The 19265-nt window shown below is 42.3% G+C and overlaps 1 protein-coding gene across 1 annotated transcript in view; it reads left to right on the top strand.

Annotated features, from left to right (window-relative positions):
• Nucleotides 1–19265, top strand: part of ZC3HAV1 (zinc finger CCCH-type containing, antiviral 1) — a 67489-nt gene that overhangs the window by 5795 nt on the left and 42429 nt on the right. Inside the window, exon 2 of the mRNA XM_067747145.1 lies at nucleotides 16775–16910. Within this exon, the coding sequence (XP_067603246.1) occupies nucleotides 16775–16910 (136 nt within the window). The remainder of the gene's footprint in view (nucleotides 1–16774; nucleotides 16911–19265) is intronic.

The following is a 19265-nucleotide window of genomic DNA, read 5'->3' as shown; positions in this document are numbered from 1 at the left end:
ATATATATTCTGAGTATATAATGAAAGCTATACTATATAAAAGAATATATAGTATAATAAGCTTATAATTCACCTCCCAGAATAAATATTTACATTTCTATTTTTGCTTTTTTTATTTTAAAATAAAATAAATACCATAACAGGCCTAAGGTTATTGTTTTTTTCTCTTCCCTAGTCTCATTTCCCTCTTTCCCCAGAAGCAACTTCAGTCATCATTTTGGGGTGTGTCCTGCCCTTCCATGATTTAAAAATTTCCTGTCATATATATTTGTATTCATATACAAGATGTAGTATTGTTTTATGTGTTTTAGAATTTTTACCCAAAGTTATATTTTGAAGATCTATTCATGTTGTTATAAGGATCTAGTTTATTTATCTTAACAGCCATATAGTGTTTCACCATATGATTTACACCACAGTTCGGCACCTATTCCTGCAATAATGGGCATTTAGAATATTTCTAATTTTTTGCTACAAAAAAGCAGGCTGCCAAGACTATACATTCTCTTGGTGCTCATGGCAAGCGCTTCTCCAAGGTAGATCATTAGGAAATGGAATTGCTGGGTTCAGTTCTTGCACCACTTCAACTTTTCGGGATTCTGACAAATCAGTGTAGTAAAAGTGGTTGTACCCATTTACATTTTCATGTTTGATGTCTCAGTTTCCCCATTTTATAGCCAACTAGCACTTAGTATTATCAGATTTTTTTGATTTATGCCGATCTGAAGGGTATACAATGGTATCTTATTTTTTTATTTTAAAAGAATTTTCTCATTAAAGTTTTTATTATGTGATATTTAAGTCTTACGAGAATGTATAAAACATACAGTGAATATCTGTGTACCCACAAATCAGCTTCAGAAATAAAATATTACACAGTTAAAACCCCCTGAAATCTCACCTTTGATCATCTCCCCCATTTTAGAGGTGATAACTAGAGATTAACATACCAGCTTTAGGTACAATTGACTAATAAACATTGTTTATATTTAAGGTGTACAATGTGATAGTTTGTTATATGTATACATTGTGAAGTGATTCCCTCAATCAACTGATTAACCTATTTATCACCTCCTCTATTTACTCCCATTTTTTGGACGGTGAGAACACTTTTTTTAAAATAAATAAATAAATTTATTTATTTATTTTTGGATGTGTTGGGTCTTTGTTGTGTGCGGGCTTTCTCTAGTTGCAGCAAGCGGGGGCTATTCTTCATTGTGGTGCGCGGGCTTCTCACTGCGGTGACTTCTCTTGTTGCAGAACATGGGCTCTAGGTGCGCGGGCTTCAGTAGTTGTGGCACATGGGCTCAGTAGTTGTGGCTTGTAGGCTCTAGAGCACAGGTTCAGTAGTTGTAGAGCATGGGCTTAGTTGCTCTGCAGCATGTGGGATCTTCCCGGGCCAGGGATCGAACTCACATCCCCTGCATTGGCAGGTGGATTCTTAACTACTGCACTACGAGGGAAGTCCCTGATGATTAGAACACTTAATATCAATGCTCTTAGCAAACTTCAGGTATACAATATTTATTATCAACTATGGTCACCATGCTGTACCTTAGATCTCCAGAACTTATTCATCTTATAACTGAAAGTTTGTACCCTTTGACCAACATTCCCCCCTCCCCCACCCAGATCCCTGGCAACTACCATTCTATTCTCCTTTTCTACGTGTTTGACTTTCTTAGATTCCATGTATAAGTGAGATCATGCAGGTTTTTGTTTTGTTTTGTTTTGTTTTATCTTTCTGTGTCTGTCTTATTTCACTTAGCATCATGTCTTTTAGGTTCAAGCATTTCACAAATGGCAGAATTTCCTTCTTTTCATGGTTGAATAATATTTCATCTTATACATATAAACCACATTTTCTTTATCCATTCATCTGTGGATGGACACTTAGGTTGTTTCCATATCTTGGCTATTGTGAATAATGCTACATTGAACTTGGGAGTGCAAATATTTCTTTGAGATACTGATTTCATTTCCTTTGGATATATACCCAGAAGTGGGATTGCTGGATCATATCGTGTTCTATTTTTAATGTTTTGAGGAACTCTATATTGTTTTCCATAATAGGCATACCAATTTACAATCCCACAACACTGTTCTGCTTTCGATATTTATTTTTCCCACACATTTATTATGTTTCTACATGTGTTTATTTCTTATAATTTTAATTTTATTTTTATTTTTTTTTATTTATTTATTTTTTAATTTTATTTTTAAAAACATTTATTTATTTGGCTGTGCTGGGTCTTAGTTGCGGCACACGGGATCTTTGTTGCTGCGTGAGGGATTTTCGTTGTGGCATGTGGGGTCTTTATTTTGGTCGCAGCATGCAGGATCTTTTAGTTGTGGCATGCAGGATCTAGTTCCCTGACCAGGGATTCAACCCACACCCCCTGCATTGGGAGCACAGAGTCTTAACCACTGGACCACCAGGGAAGTCCCTACACATGTGTTTATTTCTTTTATTTTTATTTTATAAATTTTATTTATTTAATTTTGTCTGCATTGGGTCTTTGTTGCTGCACGCTGGCTTTCTCTAGCTGTGGCGAGTGGGGGCTACTCTTCGTTGCGGTGCGTGGGCTTCTCATTGCGGTGGCTTCTCTTGTTGTGGAGCACGGGCTCTAGGCACATGGGCTTAAGTAGTTGTGGCATGCAGGCTCAGTAGTTGCGGTGTGTGGGCTGTAGAGTGCAGGCTCAGTAGTTGGGGCGCACGGGCTTAGTTGCTCTGTGGCATGTGGGATCTTCCCGGTCCAGGGATCGAACCCACGGCCCCTGCATTGGCAGGTGCATTCTTAACCACTGCGCCACCAGGGAAGCCCCCATGTGTTTATTTCTAAGCAACATTTGGGAATATTTTGCCTGTTTTCAAGCCTATAAATTACATCGATACTAGGTATGCAAATACTTGCTTTGTTTTGCTCTTGTTTGCACAGCATAATGTTTCTGAGACTCACCTCTAATATACAAAGCCCTGTTTCTGTACCATCTTGAGGCCTGGGCAAGATGGACTTCTGCCCTGCGCCCTCTGCTTTACAGGTCCTATTCCAGCCCAACTGTATGGCTACTCACTTATTGAGGAGTCTGGGGTTAAGGAATCGTGCTCATTTAGAACCAGTGGCCTCCATCTGTGGCCCCTACCCCTGTTCTAGACTATGCTCTGGGTTCCCAGGACCCTAGAATTCCCAAGCCTACTTCCAGGGCCTGAGTGGGCTTCTTCCCTGGGTCTTCCTACACGTGGAAGGAATTTGGATGTACAGGTTGACATGTTCATTGCCTCTGTATGATGGTGCTGGCAATGTGGGACAGAGCCTGAGGGGGAGAAGAGAAGAGGTGGGCTGGAGTTGGGAGCGGGGGCTGTCTTCCTTTCCTCATCTTTTTTTTTTTTTTTTAACTTTTTGGCTGCACCACACAGCATGCGGGATCTTAGTTCCAGACCAGGTATCGAACCCGCGCCCCCTGCAGTGGAAGCACGGAGTCTCAACTGCTGGAACACCAGGGATGTCCCGGGGGCTTTCTTTCTTCATTTTACTACATCCTATTCATAGAGCTCAAAGGAGTCTGAGCATTCTAATTCAAACTTGGCCTTCCGGGTCATTATGAAAGTATGTTTGTTAAGATAGGAAGAGAGAATACATATATACGTACGTACATACATACATACATACATATATATATGTATATATATATTAGAACATATTTTATTGAACCATTTCTTAGCTTGACTAATTACTTTGAAGTGTTTAGATATTTGGTGTATGGGCCTCCATTTTATCATGCCTCAAACCCCACAAGTTTTAGGAGAGGGACTGCTCTAGTTCTTTCTTTTATAAACAATAGCTTTCTTTTGTACAAACGTACGCAATTTATATATCAATTTTCTTGTTATTAAAATATAGATTGTTTTCAGTTTTTTTGCTATTACAAACTGTAGTATTTTGGTACATCTTTCCTTGTGTAAAGGTGCAAAAGTTACCTAGGTATCTAGTACCAGAATGCCCAGATTGAAGCTTTAGGAGACAATACCAAATTGTTTTCCAGGTTTGTGTACCAAGTTTTACTCCCACCAGAAAATTTTGAGCATTGCCGTGTTTCGTATCCTTGCCAATTGATGTCATCAGCCTTTTATAAATTGTGCCAATATAAGGAATGTGAAATTGTGCCTCATTGTGTTTTTATTTATTTATTTATTTTGGCCATGCTGTGAGGCACGTGGGATCTTAATTCCCAGACCAGGGATCGAACCCGCGCTGCCTGCAGTGGAAGCGCAGGGTCTTAACCACTGGACCACCAGGGAAGTCCCTCACTGTGGTTTCAATTCTTTGTATATTCTCCGTCTCTGGCCCTTTTAAGTCATGACGCTTGTTTAAAGTTTAAAAACTAGTTTTTATATACAATTTTTAAAGTTATTTTCCATTTATAGTTACTACAAAATATTGGCTGTGTTCCCTGTGTTGTACAATACATCCGTGAGCCTGTCTTACACCCAATAGTTTGTACCTCCCACTCCCCCACCTCTATATTCTCCCCCCGACCAATGGCAACCATTGGTTTGTTCTCTGTATCTGTGAGTTTGCTTCTTTTTTGTTATATTCACTAGTTTGTTGTATTTTTTAGACTCCACGTATAAGTGATATAATAGAGTATTTGTCTTTTCCGTCTGACTTATTTCACTTAGCATAATGCCCTCCAAGCCCATCTATGTTGCTGCAAATGGCAAAAATTCATTCTTTTTTATTGCTGAGTAGTATTCTATTGTGTATATATTCTACATCTTCTTTACCCATTTATCTGTTGATGGACACTTCGGTTGCTTCCATATCTTGGCGATTGTAAATAATGCTGCTGTGAACGTTGGGGTGCATGTATCTTTTCAAATTAGTGTTTTTGTTTTTGTCAGATATATACCCAGTAGTGGAATTGTTGGATCATGTGGTAGTTTTATTTTTAGTTTTTTGAGAGACCTCCATACTGTTTTCCACAGTGGCTGTACCAATGTACATTCTCACTAACAGTGTATGAGGGTTCCATTTTCTCCACTTCGACACCAACATTGGTTATTTGTGTTCTTTTTGAAAACCATTCTGACAGGTGTGAGGTGATATCTCACTGTGGGGTTTTTTTTTTTTTTTTTTGGCGGTACGCGGGCCTCTCACTGTTGTGGCCTCTCCCGTTGCGGAGCACAGGCTCCGGACGCGCAGGCTCAGTGGCCATGGCTCACGGGCCTAGCCGCTCCGCGGTATGTGGGATCTTCCCGGACCGGGGCATGAACCCGTGTCCCCTGCATCGGCAGGCGGACTCTCAACCACTGCACCACCAGGGAAGCCCTCATTGTGGTTTTGATTTGCATTTCTCTGATGATTAGCGATGTTCAACATCTTTTCATGTGCCTATTGGCCATCTGCATTTCCTTTTTGGAAACATGTCTATTCAGTTCTGCCCATTTTTTTATTGAGTTGTTTGGTTGGTTTTTTTTGATGTTGAGTTGTATGAGCTGTTTATATATGTTGGATATTAATTTCTTATTGGTCATATCATTTGCAAGTATTTTCTCCCATCCAGTAGGTGTCTTTTCGTTTTGTTGATGGTTTCCTTTGCTGTTCAAAAGCTTTTAAGTTTAATTAGGTCCCATTTGTTTATTTCTGCTTTCATTTCCTTTACTTTAGGAGACAGATCCAAAAAAAATTGCTGCAGGCATAATGCTTGTTTTATTTATTTATTTATTTTTGGCTGTGCTGGGCAGCTTGTGGAATCTTATTTCCCCAACCAGGGATCGAACCCAGGCCCTTGGCAGTGAAAGTGCAGAGTCCTAACCACTGGACCGCCAGGGAATTCCCAGTGCTTGTTTTTCAAGTTTGTCTCATGTGGTGTCTAATTCTGACTTGTTGCTTCTGTTTGCATTTTTCTTTTTCTGTCCTCTATTTTTGTCTATAATTACCTTGACTATATTTAATTTTTTATCATAAAGTGTACAGTTCGATGGCAATAAGTACATTCATGGTGCTGTGCAACCATCACCACTGTCTTGTTCCAGGACATTTTCATCATCCCCGAAAGAGACCCCACACCCATCCACAGGCACTCCGCATTATTCCTTCTCCCCAGCCCCCGGCAACCTCTAGTCTTCTTTCTGTCTGCATGGATTTGCCTATTCTCGGTGTTCCCTCTAAATGGAATCATCCAGTATTTGTCCCATTGTGTTTGGCTTCTTTCACTTAGCAGATGTGTTCAAGGTTTGCCTTTTACTCTTGCATGTTGCTTGTCATTTGAGGGGGTGTATTTACCCAGGAGGAGTCTTCTTGGACGTCTCCTTTGTTCCTGATCGTGCTGTGTCCATGGAGTCTCCTTGTCAGGCTGATGCCCTTAGAGACAGGCTGCTTTTTGTGATGTCACAGCACGAAGGGGTGTGTGCCCCATAAGAATCATTTGGGAATTTTTGCTCTCCTTTCAGATTTGCTTCATGTTTATTTGAATTTGATCAAATTTGACTTTCAATTTCTGCAGCCTTCTGCAAAAATTAAACTAAGAAACTTAATAAGTGATACTGTGAATCAAGATAAACAATCTTAAATAAGTGACAAATAGGCATCTGATAACAAAATATTTTCTACTTTTTACATAATGTGGAGATGGCAGAATTAAAGATTTAACATAAGTATAGATTCGTTTTCCGTCCATAAAAAGTTTCTGATTTGATTACTGCTCCTGATCACATTTATTTCCAAACTGGCGTCTGTGATCCTTACCTACAGGCTACTTTGGAATTGACAAGGGCCCCAAGATGGTGGTGGAAAAGGAGTAAAAGAATCTAGAAGAACCTAGGATTTCAAGTCCATTGAGAAATGAATGTAACCAAATTGGGGCACCAGAGTTAGACTCAGTTTGAGAGAAGAAAGTGGAGACCTAATTCATGAGCTTTTAATGCTTCCCCACTAAGAAGAGATTTTAAGATGTTACAGACCAGCGACTTCCCTGGCGGTCCAGTGGTTAAGACTCCACGCTTCCACTGCAGGGAGCATGGGTTCCATCCCGCATGCCTGGTGGCCAGAAACAAAAAAAAAAAAAAAAAAGAAGAATGTTTTAGACCAATTCAGAGTTTCAGGTTAAGAGAGGTCATCTGGGGAAGTAGTTTCCAAACATTTTGATTCCTCACCCCTGTCATTAGAGAACATTTTCAGCATGTACTCCTATTATGTATCTATTTATTTAAAAACCGTATGATGTATAGCTCTTACTTTGTGTATTAAATATTTATTAATTTGTTACCTTTTAAAAGAACTTTAAAATCAACTTTTGAGGTATGATTTACATACAATAAAATATACCCATTTAAAGTGTACAGTCTGAAGAGTCTTTGAAGAGTCGTAACAAACGGATATACCCATGTAACCATCATCATGATCAAGATGCAGAAAATTTTCATCAGTCCTTAAGGTTCTCTTATGCCCCTTCTAAATTAACCAATTAATCCTCCCTAATCCTTCACCTCTTTCAGCCCAGGCAATAATTTTTTACTTTCTTAGATACAAAATAAATATAAAGAGTTGTAACATTTTTTTCCCACACCTTGATGGGTCGATTTTGGGTTGCCCCTGTGGTATAGTAGGTACCCAACTTTGCAGCAATACTTCTCAGGCTTTGATGTATATCTGAATCACTTGGGGAGAGTTTATTAAAATGTGGATTCCTAATCACACAACAGAAATTCTGGTTCAGAAGGGATGAATGGGGGCCTTGGAATTTGTGTTTAACCATCACCCTAAGGATTCTCTTGCAGGGGTTCAGGAACCACACTTTCAGAAACAGTATCTGCAGATGCGCTTCCTGGAAGATTGCAAATGCAAGTTTTATGTGTCTTTAGAGTTTGAGGGAGTCAACGAGAAATGCATTCTTTAGTGCTGAGTGAGCAAATGATGAAAAAAGTGTTGCATTCCTCCAAGGTTAGGGTGACATGTCTCTTACTCTTATATGATAGAACCACAAGACATACAGGAAGCCTCAGACAGTCTACCCACTATGTCAACAAATATTTATTGTGTCACCAAAAGTAGGCTATTCTAGAAACTTCGGCCCCTTTCTAACTGAAAGAATCCTCAAACACCATTAACCAGTTAATTCATCTTTCTCCCTAGTTTAATATTCTTCTTAACTTACAAAGGGATTTATGTTGGGAAGTGTGGCAGAGGGAGAAGAGGCGTGTTCAAGGAGAGGAGCCTTGTGTGACCTACTGTCTCTAATCAAGATTTTGGTGGGAATTCCCTGGCGGTCCAGTGGTTAGGACTCCATGCTTCCAATACAGGAGGCAGGGGTTCGATCCCTAGTCGGGGAACTAAGATCCCGCATCTCCTGCGGCATCTCCTGCCCTTCACTCTCTTCACTTCCTGTGCTTTTTCTCAGTCCTGATGTGGACTTAGGGCCATGGTCCCAAACTTTTGCTGCACACTGGAATCACTTGAGGAATCTTTTTAAAATACTGGTGCCCAACTCCTACCCCTGGACATTCTGATTTAATTGGTATAGGGTATGACTTGGGCATCAGGGTTTTAAAAAAGTCCCTGGGTAGTTCTAATGGGCAGCAGAGTTTGAGAACCACTGATTAAAAGGACCAGAGAAATAAGTCAAACTGGGGAGATTGTCTACAATATTGTGGCACCTGCATTGTTTGCCTTACTCTTGGTACAGTTATAGGTTACAATCAGGTCCTCGGCCCCCCACCTCTCCCATCCTCAGCAGGCCTGGTCCCCTCTTGTTGCCCCCTGCAGCCCAGAGTCTTGCAGCCTACCAGCTGCATTCCCCTCGCCTGGCCGGGGCCCTCTGCACCTGGGGCTAATCACGATCAGCAGTCAGGGGGCATCGTCTTCGCGCGTAATGTGTTCTGGGTAATACAGTTGTGGTTGAAGCAGGTCGATTTCTTCGGCTTCACCCTTTCTCTTCCCAGACATTGTTCCTTACCCTGTTGCTGTGCTCTCTGCTGGTCTCCTCTGGTTCTCCCCCATCTGACTAGGGGTTCCAGATTCAGTGAACCATCCCTGCCTCTAGTAACTGGCAACTTAATCTCGAACTTCAGAAGTACAAACATATAGACGATAGGAGTCTCATGACTGATACTTTTCAGGGTTGGTTTTGATTGGTGACGTTTTATTCTTTAGATGAGTGCTCTCTAGATTTTATCTTTCACACATCCTGGTTCCTTTTTTGCCTGGCTTGAATCATGATGAGCTATTTCCTGTCTTCTGTACAAATTGACTAGCTCTTTGATTTTGTCCACCCTCCCACATGAGGTGTTGGGGAACCGAGCAGGTGAGTAGGAGAAGAGAAGGGGTATTTTGATACAAATGACTGTGAAAAAACAAGACTTTCCTTAAGGTTATCTTTTTCCCTCTGGTCTGATTGTGGAGCCCAGGGTTGGCCCTATGTTTGCTGACTCGTGAAGTGCTAGAGTTCACACGTGTGAGTGTCTAGTTCAGGAACCCAGCTTAGAATTTCATCTGACAGGCCCGGCCAGCAATCCCAGCCTGGACTGCACATGGGAATCATCTGGGGTCTCACATCCTGTCAAATTAAATCAGTCTCTGAGGGTGTGGCCCAGGCTTAGGTATTTCTAAGCACTCCCCGGTTGATTATTATGTGTAACCAGGGTTGAGAACCACTCTGCAGGCTAGACTTCATCTGTGATTGGGGGAGCATTTATTGCCAGGGTTAAAGTAACATTTTGTTCTGTGACTGGAAGAGAAGAGTGAAAAGTCATTTGTTTTTAGGCTTTTGGCTTGAGATTCCAGAGAGACATTCCTGCCTCTTCCAAGGTCATCTTCGCTCTTTTTTGAAAAGTTATCACCTCTTATCCCAGCTCATGCTGTTTTAAGTTTATCTGCTCCAAGTGCAAGCAGCATTCTGCAAACCCTTGTTTTCCCCTGGGCAGTTCATAATGGTTTGTGGGCAAGCTCTTTTCCGTGCCGGGAGGTGGGGAGTCCCTGTGGCAGTGAATCAGCCTTCTGCCGAGCCCATTATTCTCTGTCGGAGAAGGTAGCCTTGAGCATCCTTGCTCCAAGTGTGCTCATTGGGCTAGCAGCACCAGCATCACGTGGGAGCTTGTTAGAAATGCACATTCTCAGCCCTCACCCCAGACCTGCTGATCAGAAACTCTGGGGGTGGGCCCCAGCAATCTGTGTTCTAACAAACCCTCTAGATGATTCTGATGTGAGCTAGAAGGTTGAGACTCACCCAGCAGGTCTGGGATGGGGCCTGAGAATTTGTATTTCTGACAACCTCCTAGGTGATGCTGATCAGGGGACCTCACTTTGAGAACCACTGGCTTTGAGAACTCGCAAGAGGCCTTGGGAGACTTTCACACTATTTCCTGGCTAAATCCTCCTAGCGAATATTAGGGACCTGGAGCTGGGACAGAGTGATCAGAAGAAAGTGAGAAGGAAGCTTCTGCATCTTAAACCTTAACACGATCTCCATCCAGCCCTGACCATGATGAGTGCTGCTGCCTCCGCAATGCCAATCATAAGAAACGGTTTCTTTTCTTTTTTTGGCCTCGCCATGCGGCATGCAGGATCTTAGTTCCCCAATCAGGGATCAAACCCGCGCCCTTGCAGTGGAAACATGAAGTCTTTTTTTTTTTTTTAACATCTTTATTGGGGTATAATTGCTTTACAATGGTGTGTTAGTTTCTGCTTTATAACAATGTGAATCAGTTATACATATACATATGTTCACATATCTCTTCCCTCTTGCGTCTCCCTCCCTCCCACCCTCCCTATCCCACCCCTCCAGGTGGTCACAAAGCACCGAGCTGATCTCCCTGTGCTATGCGGCTGCTTCCCACTAGCTATCTACCTTACGTTTGGTAGTGTATATATGTCCATGCCAGTCTCTCGCTTTGTCACGGCTCACCCTTCCCCCTCCCCATATCCTCAAGTCCGTTCTCCAGTAGGTCTGTGTCTTTATTCCTGTCTTACCCCTAGGTTCTTCATGACATTTTTTTTTTCTTAAATTCCATATATATGTGTTAGCATACTGTATTTGTCTTTCTCTTTCTGACTTACTTCACTCTGTATGACAGACTCTAGGTCTACCCACCTCATTACAAATAGCTCAATTTCGTTTCTTTTTATGGCTGAGTAATATTCCATTATATATATGTCCAACATCTTCTTTATCCATTCGTCCGATGATGGGCACTTAGGTTGTTTTCATCTCCAGGTTATTGTAAATAGAGCTACAATGAACATTTTGGTACATGACTCTTTTTTTTTTTTACATGACTCTTTGAATTTTGGTTTTCTCAGGGTATATGCCCAGTAGTGGGGGAAGCATGGAGTCTTAACCCTTGAACCACCAGGGAAGTCCCTAAGCAACAGTTTCTATCATTTATTGTGTCCCTTCTACACGGCATATGTGATTTATATGCACTGTCTCTCCTCATACCCTACTCTCAATTTTCTACTTAGTGCTAGGGAACAGTAGTTTGAATAATCCAGAATTGCTTTTTTTTTTCTTTCTTTCTGGTTTGGAAAAATTTCAGACATGTCTGTTTCTGTTCATTTTTCCAGATTATGTTTTTATTTGCTTTTTGAGATCTGGGTTCAATGATCAGCTCTTCCTCTTATTTGAGTCACCTTTGATTTCTCATTTTACCCAGCCTCAGTTTCCCAAAGTAAAAAGTAAACTGTTTCCTCGTAGGTTATAAATAACAGATGCAAGTTCCTGTCACTTAGTAACTATGTAATAAATGTTAGTGTCTGTGCTTCTGGTCTCACTCCCCAAATAGGTGAGCACAAACTGCCCCACCCTGAATACTATGTTGAAATTAGTGTGGAGATAAAGCCTCTAACAAGTTTGGAAAAGTCTAGGGAATGTGGGAAAACTGAGCAGGGCCTCCGAGGGACAGGGCTGCAGGTCAGAACTCAAGGCTAGATATGACATGCTGAGTTCAAGGTGAGTATTATGGAATCTAGAGGAACGAGCAGTTTGCCTGAGGATGGAGATGAGAAATGAAAAGCGATCTGGGCCCTCAGACGGGCAACGTCAGGGACCCAGCCAGCGCAGCGTGTGCTGGGCGGGCTCTTCCTACAGGCATGAGTGTCTTGGGTGAGGTTGGCAAAGCCTGGACACTCAGGGCTCCAGGCAGAGGGGCTCTTATTAGACTTGTCTGGCTGCCTTCAGTTATTTAGAGGAAATGTTGACTTCCAGGACCTTGGAAGTGCCCCACTGCTCCTTGGCTAGGACAGAGCAGGCACAGGACAGATATGACCGACGCTGTATCTTGCTGGGACCTGGAGAGGAACTGGGTCCTCATCTGTGACCCTAATCTGGCCACAGGAGAGGTACCATAGTCTTGGCTCTGTGATCACAATGTCTTGGACTGGAGCTCAAAGGGCAGAAAGGTTCTTAATTCCTCCCAGTTGTCAGATATCTCCGAGCCAGAGGGTAGGACCTGCCTAGCAGCAGGGTGTTTCAACAAGGTCATTTTCTGTTCCGTATCAAGAGGATCCTTAACGTCGGTACCCGGTGGAGTGAGAGGCCTTGTGAGGTCATGAAGCTCACAGGTATCTGGTAAAGCTCTAATGGAGGGATTTCCTGCTTTGAGTAGGAGGCTGGTCCCCTTCCTGCTGTAGAGTCTCTTCCCAGATCGCCCCTCCCGTGGTGGTTGGAGGAGTGTTAAGGTGGAGTCCCAGCCCAGCTGCTGAGGGCTCTGGGTCGTGGTGGCCGCTGGGGAGCAGTTATCTGAAAGCACAGACCCCAAGAGCAAGTGGAGGGCTGAGGTCAGCTTTATCAAGGAGTGCCAGACACACACTAGAAGCCAGAACTCCTGGTAGAGAAAGCCAGGAGAGAGCACGCCTGAGAAAACGGCTGAGATACAGGCTGTTGCCGGAGCCTGACCGACTGCCCTTGAATTGTGCATGAACCAGGGTGCGTGGGGAGGGCTGGCTGGGTTTTAAGGGCTTGGGCAGTGGCTGCCATGGTTGTTGATTCTGATTTTTCTCATGAGGTTCCACGGCTAGATAAGAAGGCAATTCTAGAATGCTTCAGAAATGCCTTACACGCAGACAGCGTGAATCGTGTGGGACTCTTAAAAGTCACTATTTGAATAGTGGCTTTTAAAGATTAATTCTTAGAGAATAACTTTTATGTAGATGTTTACATTTAAAAAATCATTGTCGGGCTTCCCTGGTGGCGCAGTGGTTGAGAGTCCGCCTGCCGATGCGGGGGACGCGGGTTCGTGCCCCGGTCAGGGAGGATCCCACATGCCGCGGAGCGCTGGGCCTGCGCGTCCGGGGCCTGTGCTCCGCAGCGGGAGAGGCCGCAGCAGTGAGAGGCCTGCGTACCGCAAAAAAAAAAAAAAAAAAAAAAAAATCATTGTCAATTTCAATAAGATAATTTTGCAGTCATTCGCATTTCTGTTTACTACTCACAAACAACTAAAACATAATAGTGGCAACTGATTCATGTTTAATATTTGGGAAATGAGAGAACTATTAAAAGAAAGATTTTAATTCTCAGTAAGAAAAATAGAATAAGACTTGAATAAATGGAGAGATATTTTCTGTTCCAGAATCAGAAGATTTAATGTAGTTAAGATGTGTAATATCCAATCTGATGTATGGCGTTAACACAAATTAGATTCTCAGTATGATCTTTTGTGGAAAGTGACAAAGCCAGAATAAAATTTCTATAGAGGAAATAATAGTTAAGCACACTAAAGAGATTTTTGAAAAGGAATAAGCCAATAATAATAGGATAAATTATTCTGTTAATATTTAAAATACAGTGCAAAGGACATTTTAGTTGTATGGTATTGGATTCAAAGTAGAACCGTAGATTGATAAAAACATAATAAGGGGGCTTCCCTGGTGGCGCAGTGGTTGGGAGTCCGCCTGCCGATGCGGGGGACGTGGGTTCGTGCCCCGGTCCGGGAGGATCCCGCGTGCCGCGCAGCGGCTGGGCCCGTGAGCCATGGCCGCTGAGCCTGTGCGTCCGGAGCCTGTGCTCCGCAACGGGAGAGGCCGCAGCAGTGAGAGGCCCGCGTACCGCAAAAAAAAAAACAAAACATAATAAGGATTCCAATAGTTCTAAATTTGCTAAAAAGTTAACAAACAATAGTCCTCTATAACAAAATAGTAAGAAAGTCCAATTTAATAGACGTTATTGAGAAAAGTTGATATAAAGCACTTCTGTCCTCCTCTGATGCTGGTTGTCAAAATAAGCTCCAGATATTTTAAAGAATTAAAGTTGAAAATATCTCTTTTAAAGGTGAAACAAAATGGTATAGTTATCTAGCTGTGGTGGAGGAATTAATTTCTCAAGTATTAAAACAGTGGGCTAAATTACGAATGGCGAATTGGAAGGATATGATTGTATAGAACAGCAATCAGATTGTTGAACAACAACCTTAATAAGTTCTTGATCAAAAGGGAAAAATCCAAAACTATTTGAAATACACAAGGCTGGTAAAGATTAGTATTAAAAAATATAAAGAACAGTTATAAATCTGTAGGTTAGTACTCATTCTCCACTAGATAAACAGTTAAAAGATATGAACAAATACTATAAGTAAGAGGAAATGCAAGCATCAAGCCTACATTTGGGAATATTTCAGTCTTGCTAATAATTAAAGTGCAAATTAGAAGCATGAGTCTATTTCTTTAATTTTCTTTTTTGTTTTGGCTACACCACGTGGCATGCGGGATCTAGTTCCCTGACCAGGGATCGAACCTGGGGCCCCTGCATTGGGAGCAGGGAGTCTTAACTGCTTGACCACCAGGGAAGTCCCCCATAAGTCTATTTCCTACTTACCAAAGGAGCAAAAGTGATAAAACTCTATGTTAATGTGCTGGCGGGGAAATAGACATGCTCTCAGATTGCTGGTATGTTTTCTGGAGAGTAGGAGATCAAAATGAAACAGAAGCTGCAGGGAAACTGATTGTGTCCTTTGAGGCAATACTCAAAGGAATAAATCTCAAGAAATAATGTAAAAGAAGAAAGGTTGTCTGTACAAAGTTTGTAATGTAGTGAAAATCTGGCCATTACCTAACCTCCTGACAATTTGATAACGGTTGAGCAAACCAGAAACTATTAAGATCCCATCATATTAGCAGCTGTTAAAACCATAAATCCGAGGACGTTGGCGATATTATAGGGAGCGTATGTAAGTTAAGAAGTCGAACGAGTTTGTTAGCTGAACATTGATGACTGTCACATTATGTTTGTCTAATGAAAACATCGGTACTGTCTGGGTTTCTCAATGGTCTAAGTCAGTGCTTGTGGGACTTCAGTGTGATTAAATCATTTGGGGATCTTGTTGAAAGACGGATTCTGATTCACTAGAACTTGGGTGGGGCCTGACATTCTAAATTTGTGACAAGCTCCCAAATAATGGTGAAGCTGCTGGTTCTCCCGCCACATTTTGAATAGCAAAGATTGAAATCTCTGCCACGCAGTATGGTAGCCACTAGTCATGTGTGGCTATTCAAATTTAAATGAATTAAAGTAAAGTAAAATAGAAAATTTAGTTTCTTAAGTCTTATTACCTATATTTCAAGTGTTCATTAGTCATGTATGGCTTACATTTTAGGAAGCTCAGATTATAGAACAATGCCATCATCATAGAAAGTACTATCAGACCTACATCATCAGTCTTAAAGTGAAGAGGATTTTTATCTCTTTGTAGAGTTGTTTGAAATGTACAATTATGAGCTTGTTCCATTCCTTTGTAGTCACAAATCATATAGGTATACATTGGTATGTAAGGCATAGAAGAGAGAAAGCAAGGAACAATTTCATCTAATTTAGTTTGTTCAATGGAATTCTCTTCTCGCATTGATTTTATTGTCAATCCATAGACGTGTTATCCTAATTATCCTTTGCCTCTCAATGGGCAGTCATTTCCACTAAATTTGTATCAGTTTCTTTGCCATTTTTTCCTCGTCCTACATTATTAATGTATACTAGAGGACACATTGTTTGAAGAAGTATTGCAATAATTTAAAGTATACATGTGTGGGGCTTCCCTGGTGGCACAGTGGTTGGGAATCCACCTGCCAATGCAGGGGACACAGGTTCAAGCCCTGGCTGGGGAAGATCCCACATGCCGCGGAGCAGCTAAGCCCATGTGCCACATTACAGAGCCTGTGCTCTAGAGTCCGCACGCCACAACCACTGAAGCCCACGCACCACAACTATTGAAACCTGTGCGCCTAGAGCCTGTGCTCGGCAACAAGAGAAGCCACTGCAATGAGAAGCCTGTGTACCGCAACAAAGAGTAGCCCCTGCTCGCCGCAACTAGAGAGAGCCTGCGGGCAGCAACGAAGACCCAATGCAGCCAAAAATAAATACATAAAGTATACAAGTGTATAATTTGTGAAAATAATCCTCATATATTCCCTTTTCCCATCTAAGTGTTCCATCAATTTACTTATTTATTTATTTTGCGGTATGCGGGCCTCTCACTGTCGTGGCCTCTCCCGTTGCGGAGCCTGTGCTCCGGGCGCGCAGGCTCAGTGGCCCAGCCGCTCCGCGGCATGTGGGATTTTCCCGGACCGGGGCACGAACCCGCGTCCCCTGCATCGGCAGGCGGATTCTCAACCACTGTGCCACCAGGGAAGCCCATCAATTTATATTTTTAAAGTGTACTCTTGAAGCAGGACCAACCTGTATTAGTTACCAAAGGATATGGGCATTGATTTTCATTGAAAGTTCCCTGGACTATTGCTTTTTCTTTACTTTCTGTGAAGTGGAAACACTGACCATTGTCATTTATTTCCAGGAATTTATGCAAATATTCTCACGAGATTCTCTCAGAAGATAACTTCAAGGTCCTGAAAAATCATGCACTCTCTGGACTGAACAAAGAGGAATTAGCCGTGCTCCTTCTCCAAAATGACCCTTTTTTTATGCCAGAGGTAAGTTCTAATTCCTTAGTTTGAAAAGCAGGGAGAGTGCTGTTGGCAGCGTGGCATCGTGGGTGTGTTGGAATGGGAGCAGAGAAAACTGAGCACCAGGGCCTGCAGGTGGCCGTCAACAGGTGATTGTTGCTGAGTTATCTGAGAGATTCCAACAATTTCCTTCCTATTAGAAGTTTTACAAGAATTTGGAGTCTGGAATGCTTCCCCCGCCAGGCTGCTAGGGAACCCTGTGACCTACTGGAAGAGGTGGGCTTTGAGGCAGGGTTTTGGAAGATGACAGAGTGTATTGGTTGAGGCTAAGTTATTGGAACAAAGAGACCTCAAAGTGCAGTGATTCAAATAAAATATTACTTTGTTTCTCTATCACTTGACAGTCTGGATTGGGGGGTCATTAAACCATGGTCCATGGTCCAAATCCCACCTGCCACCTGTTTTTGTAGTTTAATTGGAACACAGCCACCCCCATTCATTTATATATTGTCTATTGCCACTTTCTCATGCAAGAGTGAGTTGAGTATTCGCAACAGAGACTGAATGGCCTGCAAAGCCTAAAATATTTACCATTTGATCCTTTACAGAAATAGTTTACTGACTTTTGGTTTTGCCCAGATGTAGGCAGGTAGGTATCCGATGGTCAGGCAGCTGGATTCCACAGTGTCACGCAGGGACTCAGGCCAGTAGGTCAGCCTTATTATCTTATATATAATATATCCATTCTATTTTTGGACCAGTAGATAATCTCTGTTCTCTTTTAACATGTGGCTTCCTCCTCCAGGTACAAGGAGACTCTTGTCACTGTCATCATTTTCTAACCAACAGGAATGTAGAGAGGGAGTAAGTGAAAGGCAAGCAGCTTTCTTTTTTAAAAGATGCAACTTGGACATTGTAAAAAGCGCACCTGCTCCATGTCATTCGCCAGAACTTATCACATGATCACACTTAGGTAGAAGGGAGGCTGGGAAATGTAGTTTCTGGCTGGGTAACTAGGTGTCCAGCTAAAACTTGGAAGCTTCTATTATTAGTAGAAAGGTGAGGACAATGGCAGATAATTAACAGTCTCATCCACACAGGACTATTGACTTGAAAATCAGAGAATGCTGTTTAAAGAATGGTATCTGACCTGAGAAAAACCCTTGTGTAGAGAAGTTAGCTTCACACTGAAAGAGAGGCACAGAAACATAATGGAAGGCTCAAGTGGAATGAGTGGAAGGGACTGAGATTAAGATAAGCAAAGGTGGGGACTTCCCTGGTAGTCCAGTGCTTAAGAATCCGCCTTCCAATGCAGGGAACTCAGGTTTGATCCCTGGTTGGGGAACTAAGATCCCACATGCTGTGGGGCAACAGAGCCCGCACACGCCACAACTAGAGAGAAGCCCTCATGCCGCAACTAAGACCTGACACAGCCAAAAATAGATAAGTAATTAAGTAAGTAAGTAAATAAATAAATAAATAAATATATATATATATATATATATTTTAAAGATAAGCAAGGTTGAAATTCAGATGTGCTTTTATTTATGGCAAGATAGCTATTAGGGATATCTGGGGGGTTAAACATCTTTTGACTCTAAGCTCAGTGTGTTTCCCTGAGGACTTAGAAACCTTAGGACATGAGGGGTGATTTTGAGTTGATCACTGAGCTCAAGAGAGATAGGAGTGCAAGGCCGTCTATAAAAATGTCTTCAGAGACGGAGAGAGTGGAGGAGGACTATATATGCCATTTCTGCAGGCATTCTTTCATTTAGGTACTTGGATTTCTCTCTCTCTCTCTCTCTCTCTCCGTTTCCAGGAGCCTAGGTTTAGAGGTCTTGTCTTGGGATCCCTATGGCCCTTGGCCTGTGTGCCAGCTCAGTCCCTCCAGGCTACCAGCATGGGGAGACGCCTTACACACCAACTCGTTAAAGGTCCCGTTGACTAACAGACCCACCCCGTCCTTTTACTTTCATGTGAAGGGATGACGACAGGTGAAGTCTTGTTGTGACCCTTGAGAGGAGTGTCCCTGGGGTCCAACCTTAGTCTAGTGTTAAACTTGGAAGTTTGGAAAAGTCACTCATCAGGTTTGCTGTCTGCTTCTGTTCTCCAAAATCACCAAGGACTTTCTGTATCACGTCCCTGGAGAATAAGGGGAGTGACAGCTCTTCCTTTCTCTAGGGAAGAACCTACTAGAAGGTGGTGTTGCTGATGGATCCCGGAAAAGCCCATTGACAGAAGAGCTGGGAGGGTCCTCGTAGGAAAATGCCGTTGTCATCCTCTATCACACAGAGTCTGAAGTGTCATCTGAGGTTCCCTTTCCCTTTTAATAATTCAGTACCCATGCTTAGTGGGTGGGGTGGGAAGGCGTGTGCTTGAAGT

Source organism: Pseudorca crassidens, chromosome 8 (genome assembly GCF_039906515.1).
Source record: "Pseudorca crassidens isolate mPseCra1 chromosome 8, mPseCra1.hap1, whole genome shotgun sequence".
Lineage (NCBI taxonomy): Eukaryota > Metazoa > Chordata > Mammalia > Artiodactyla > Delphinidae > Pseudorca > Pseudorca crassidens.
Note: the sequence above shows the minus strand (reverse complement) of the source record. Positions and strands in the feature narration are given on the sequence as shown.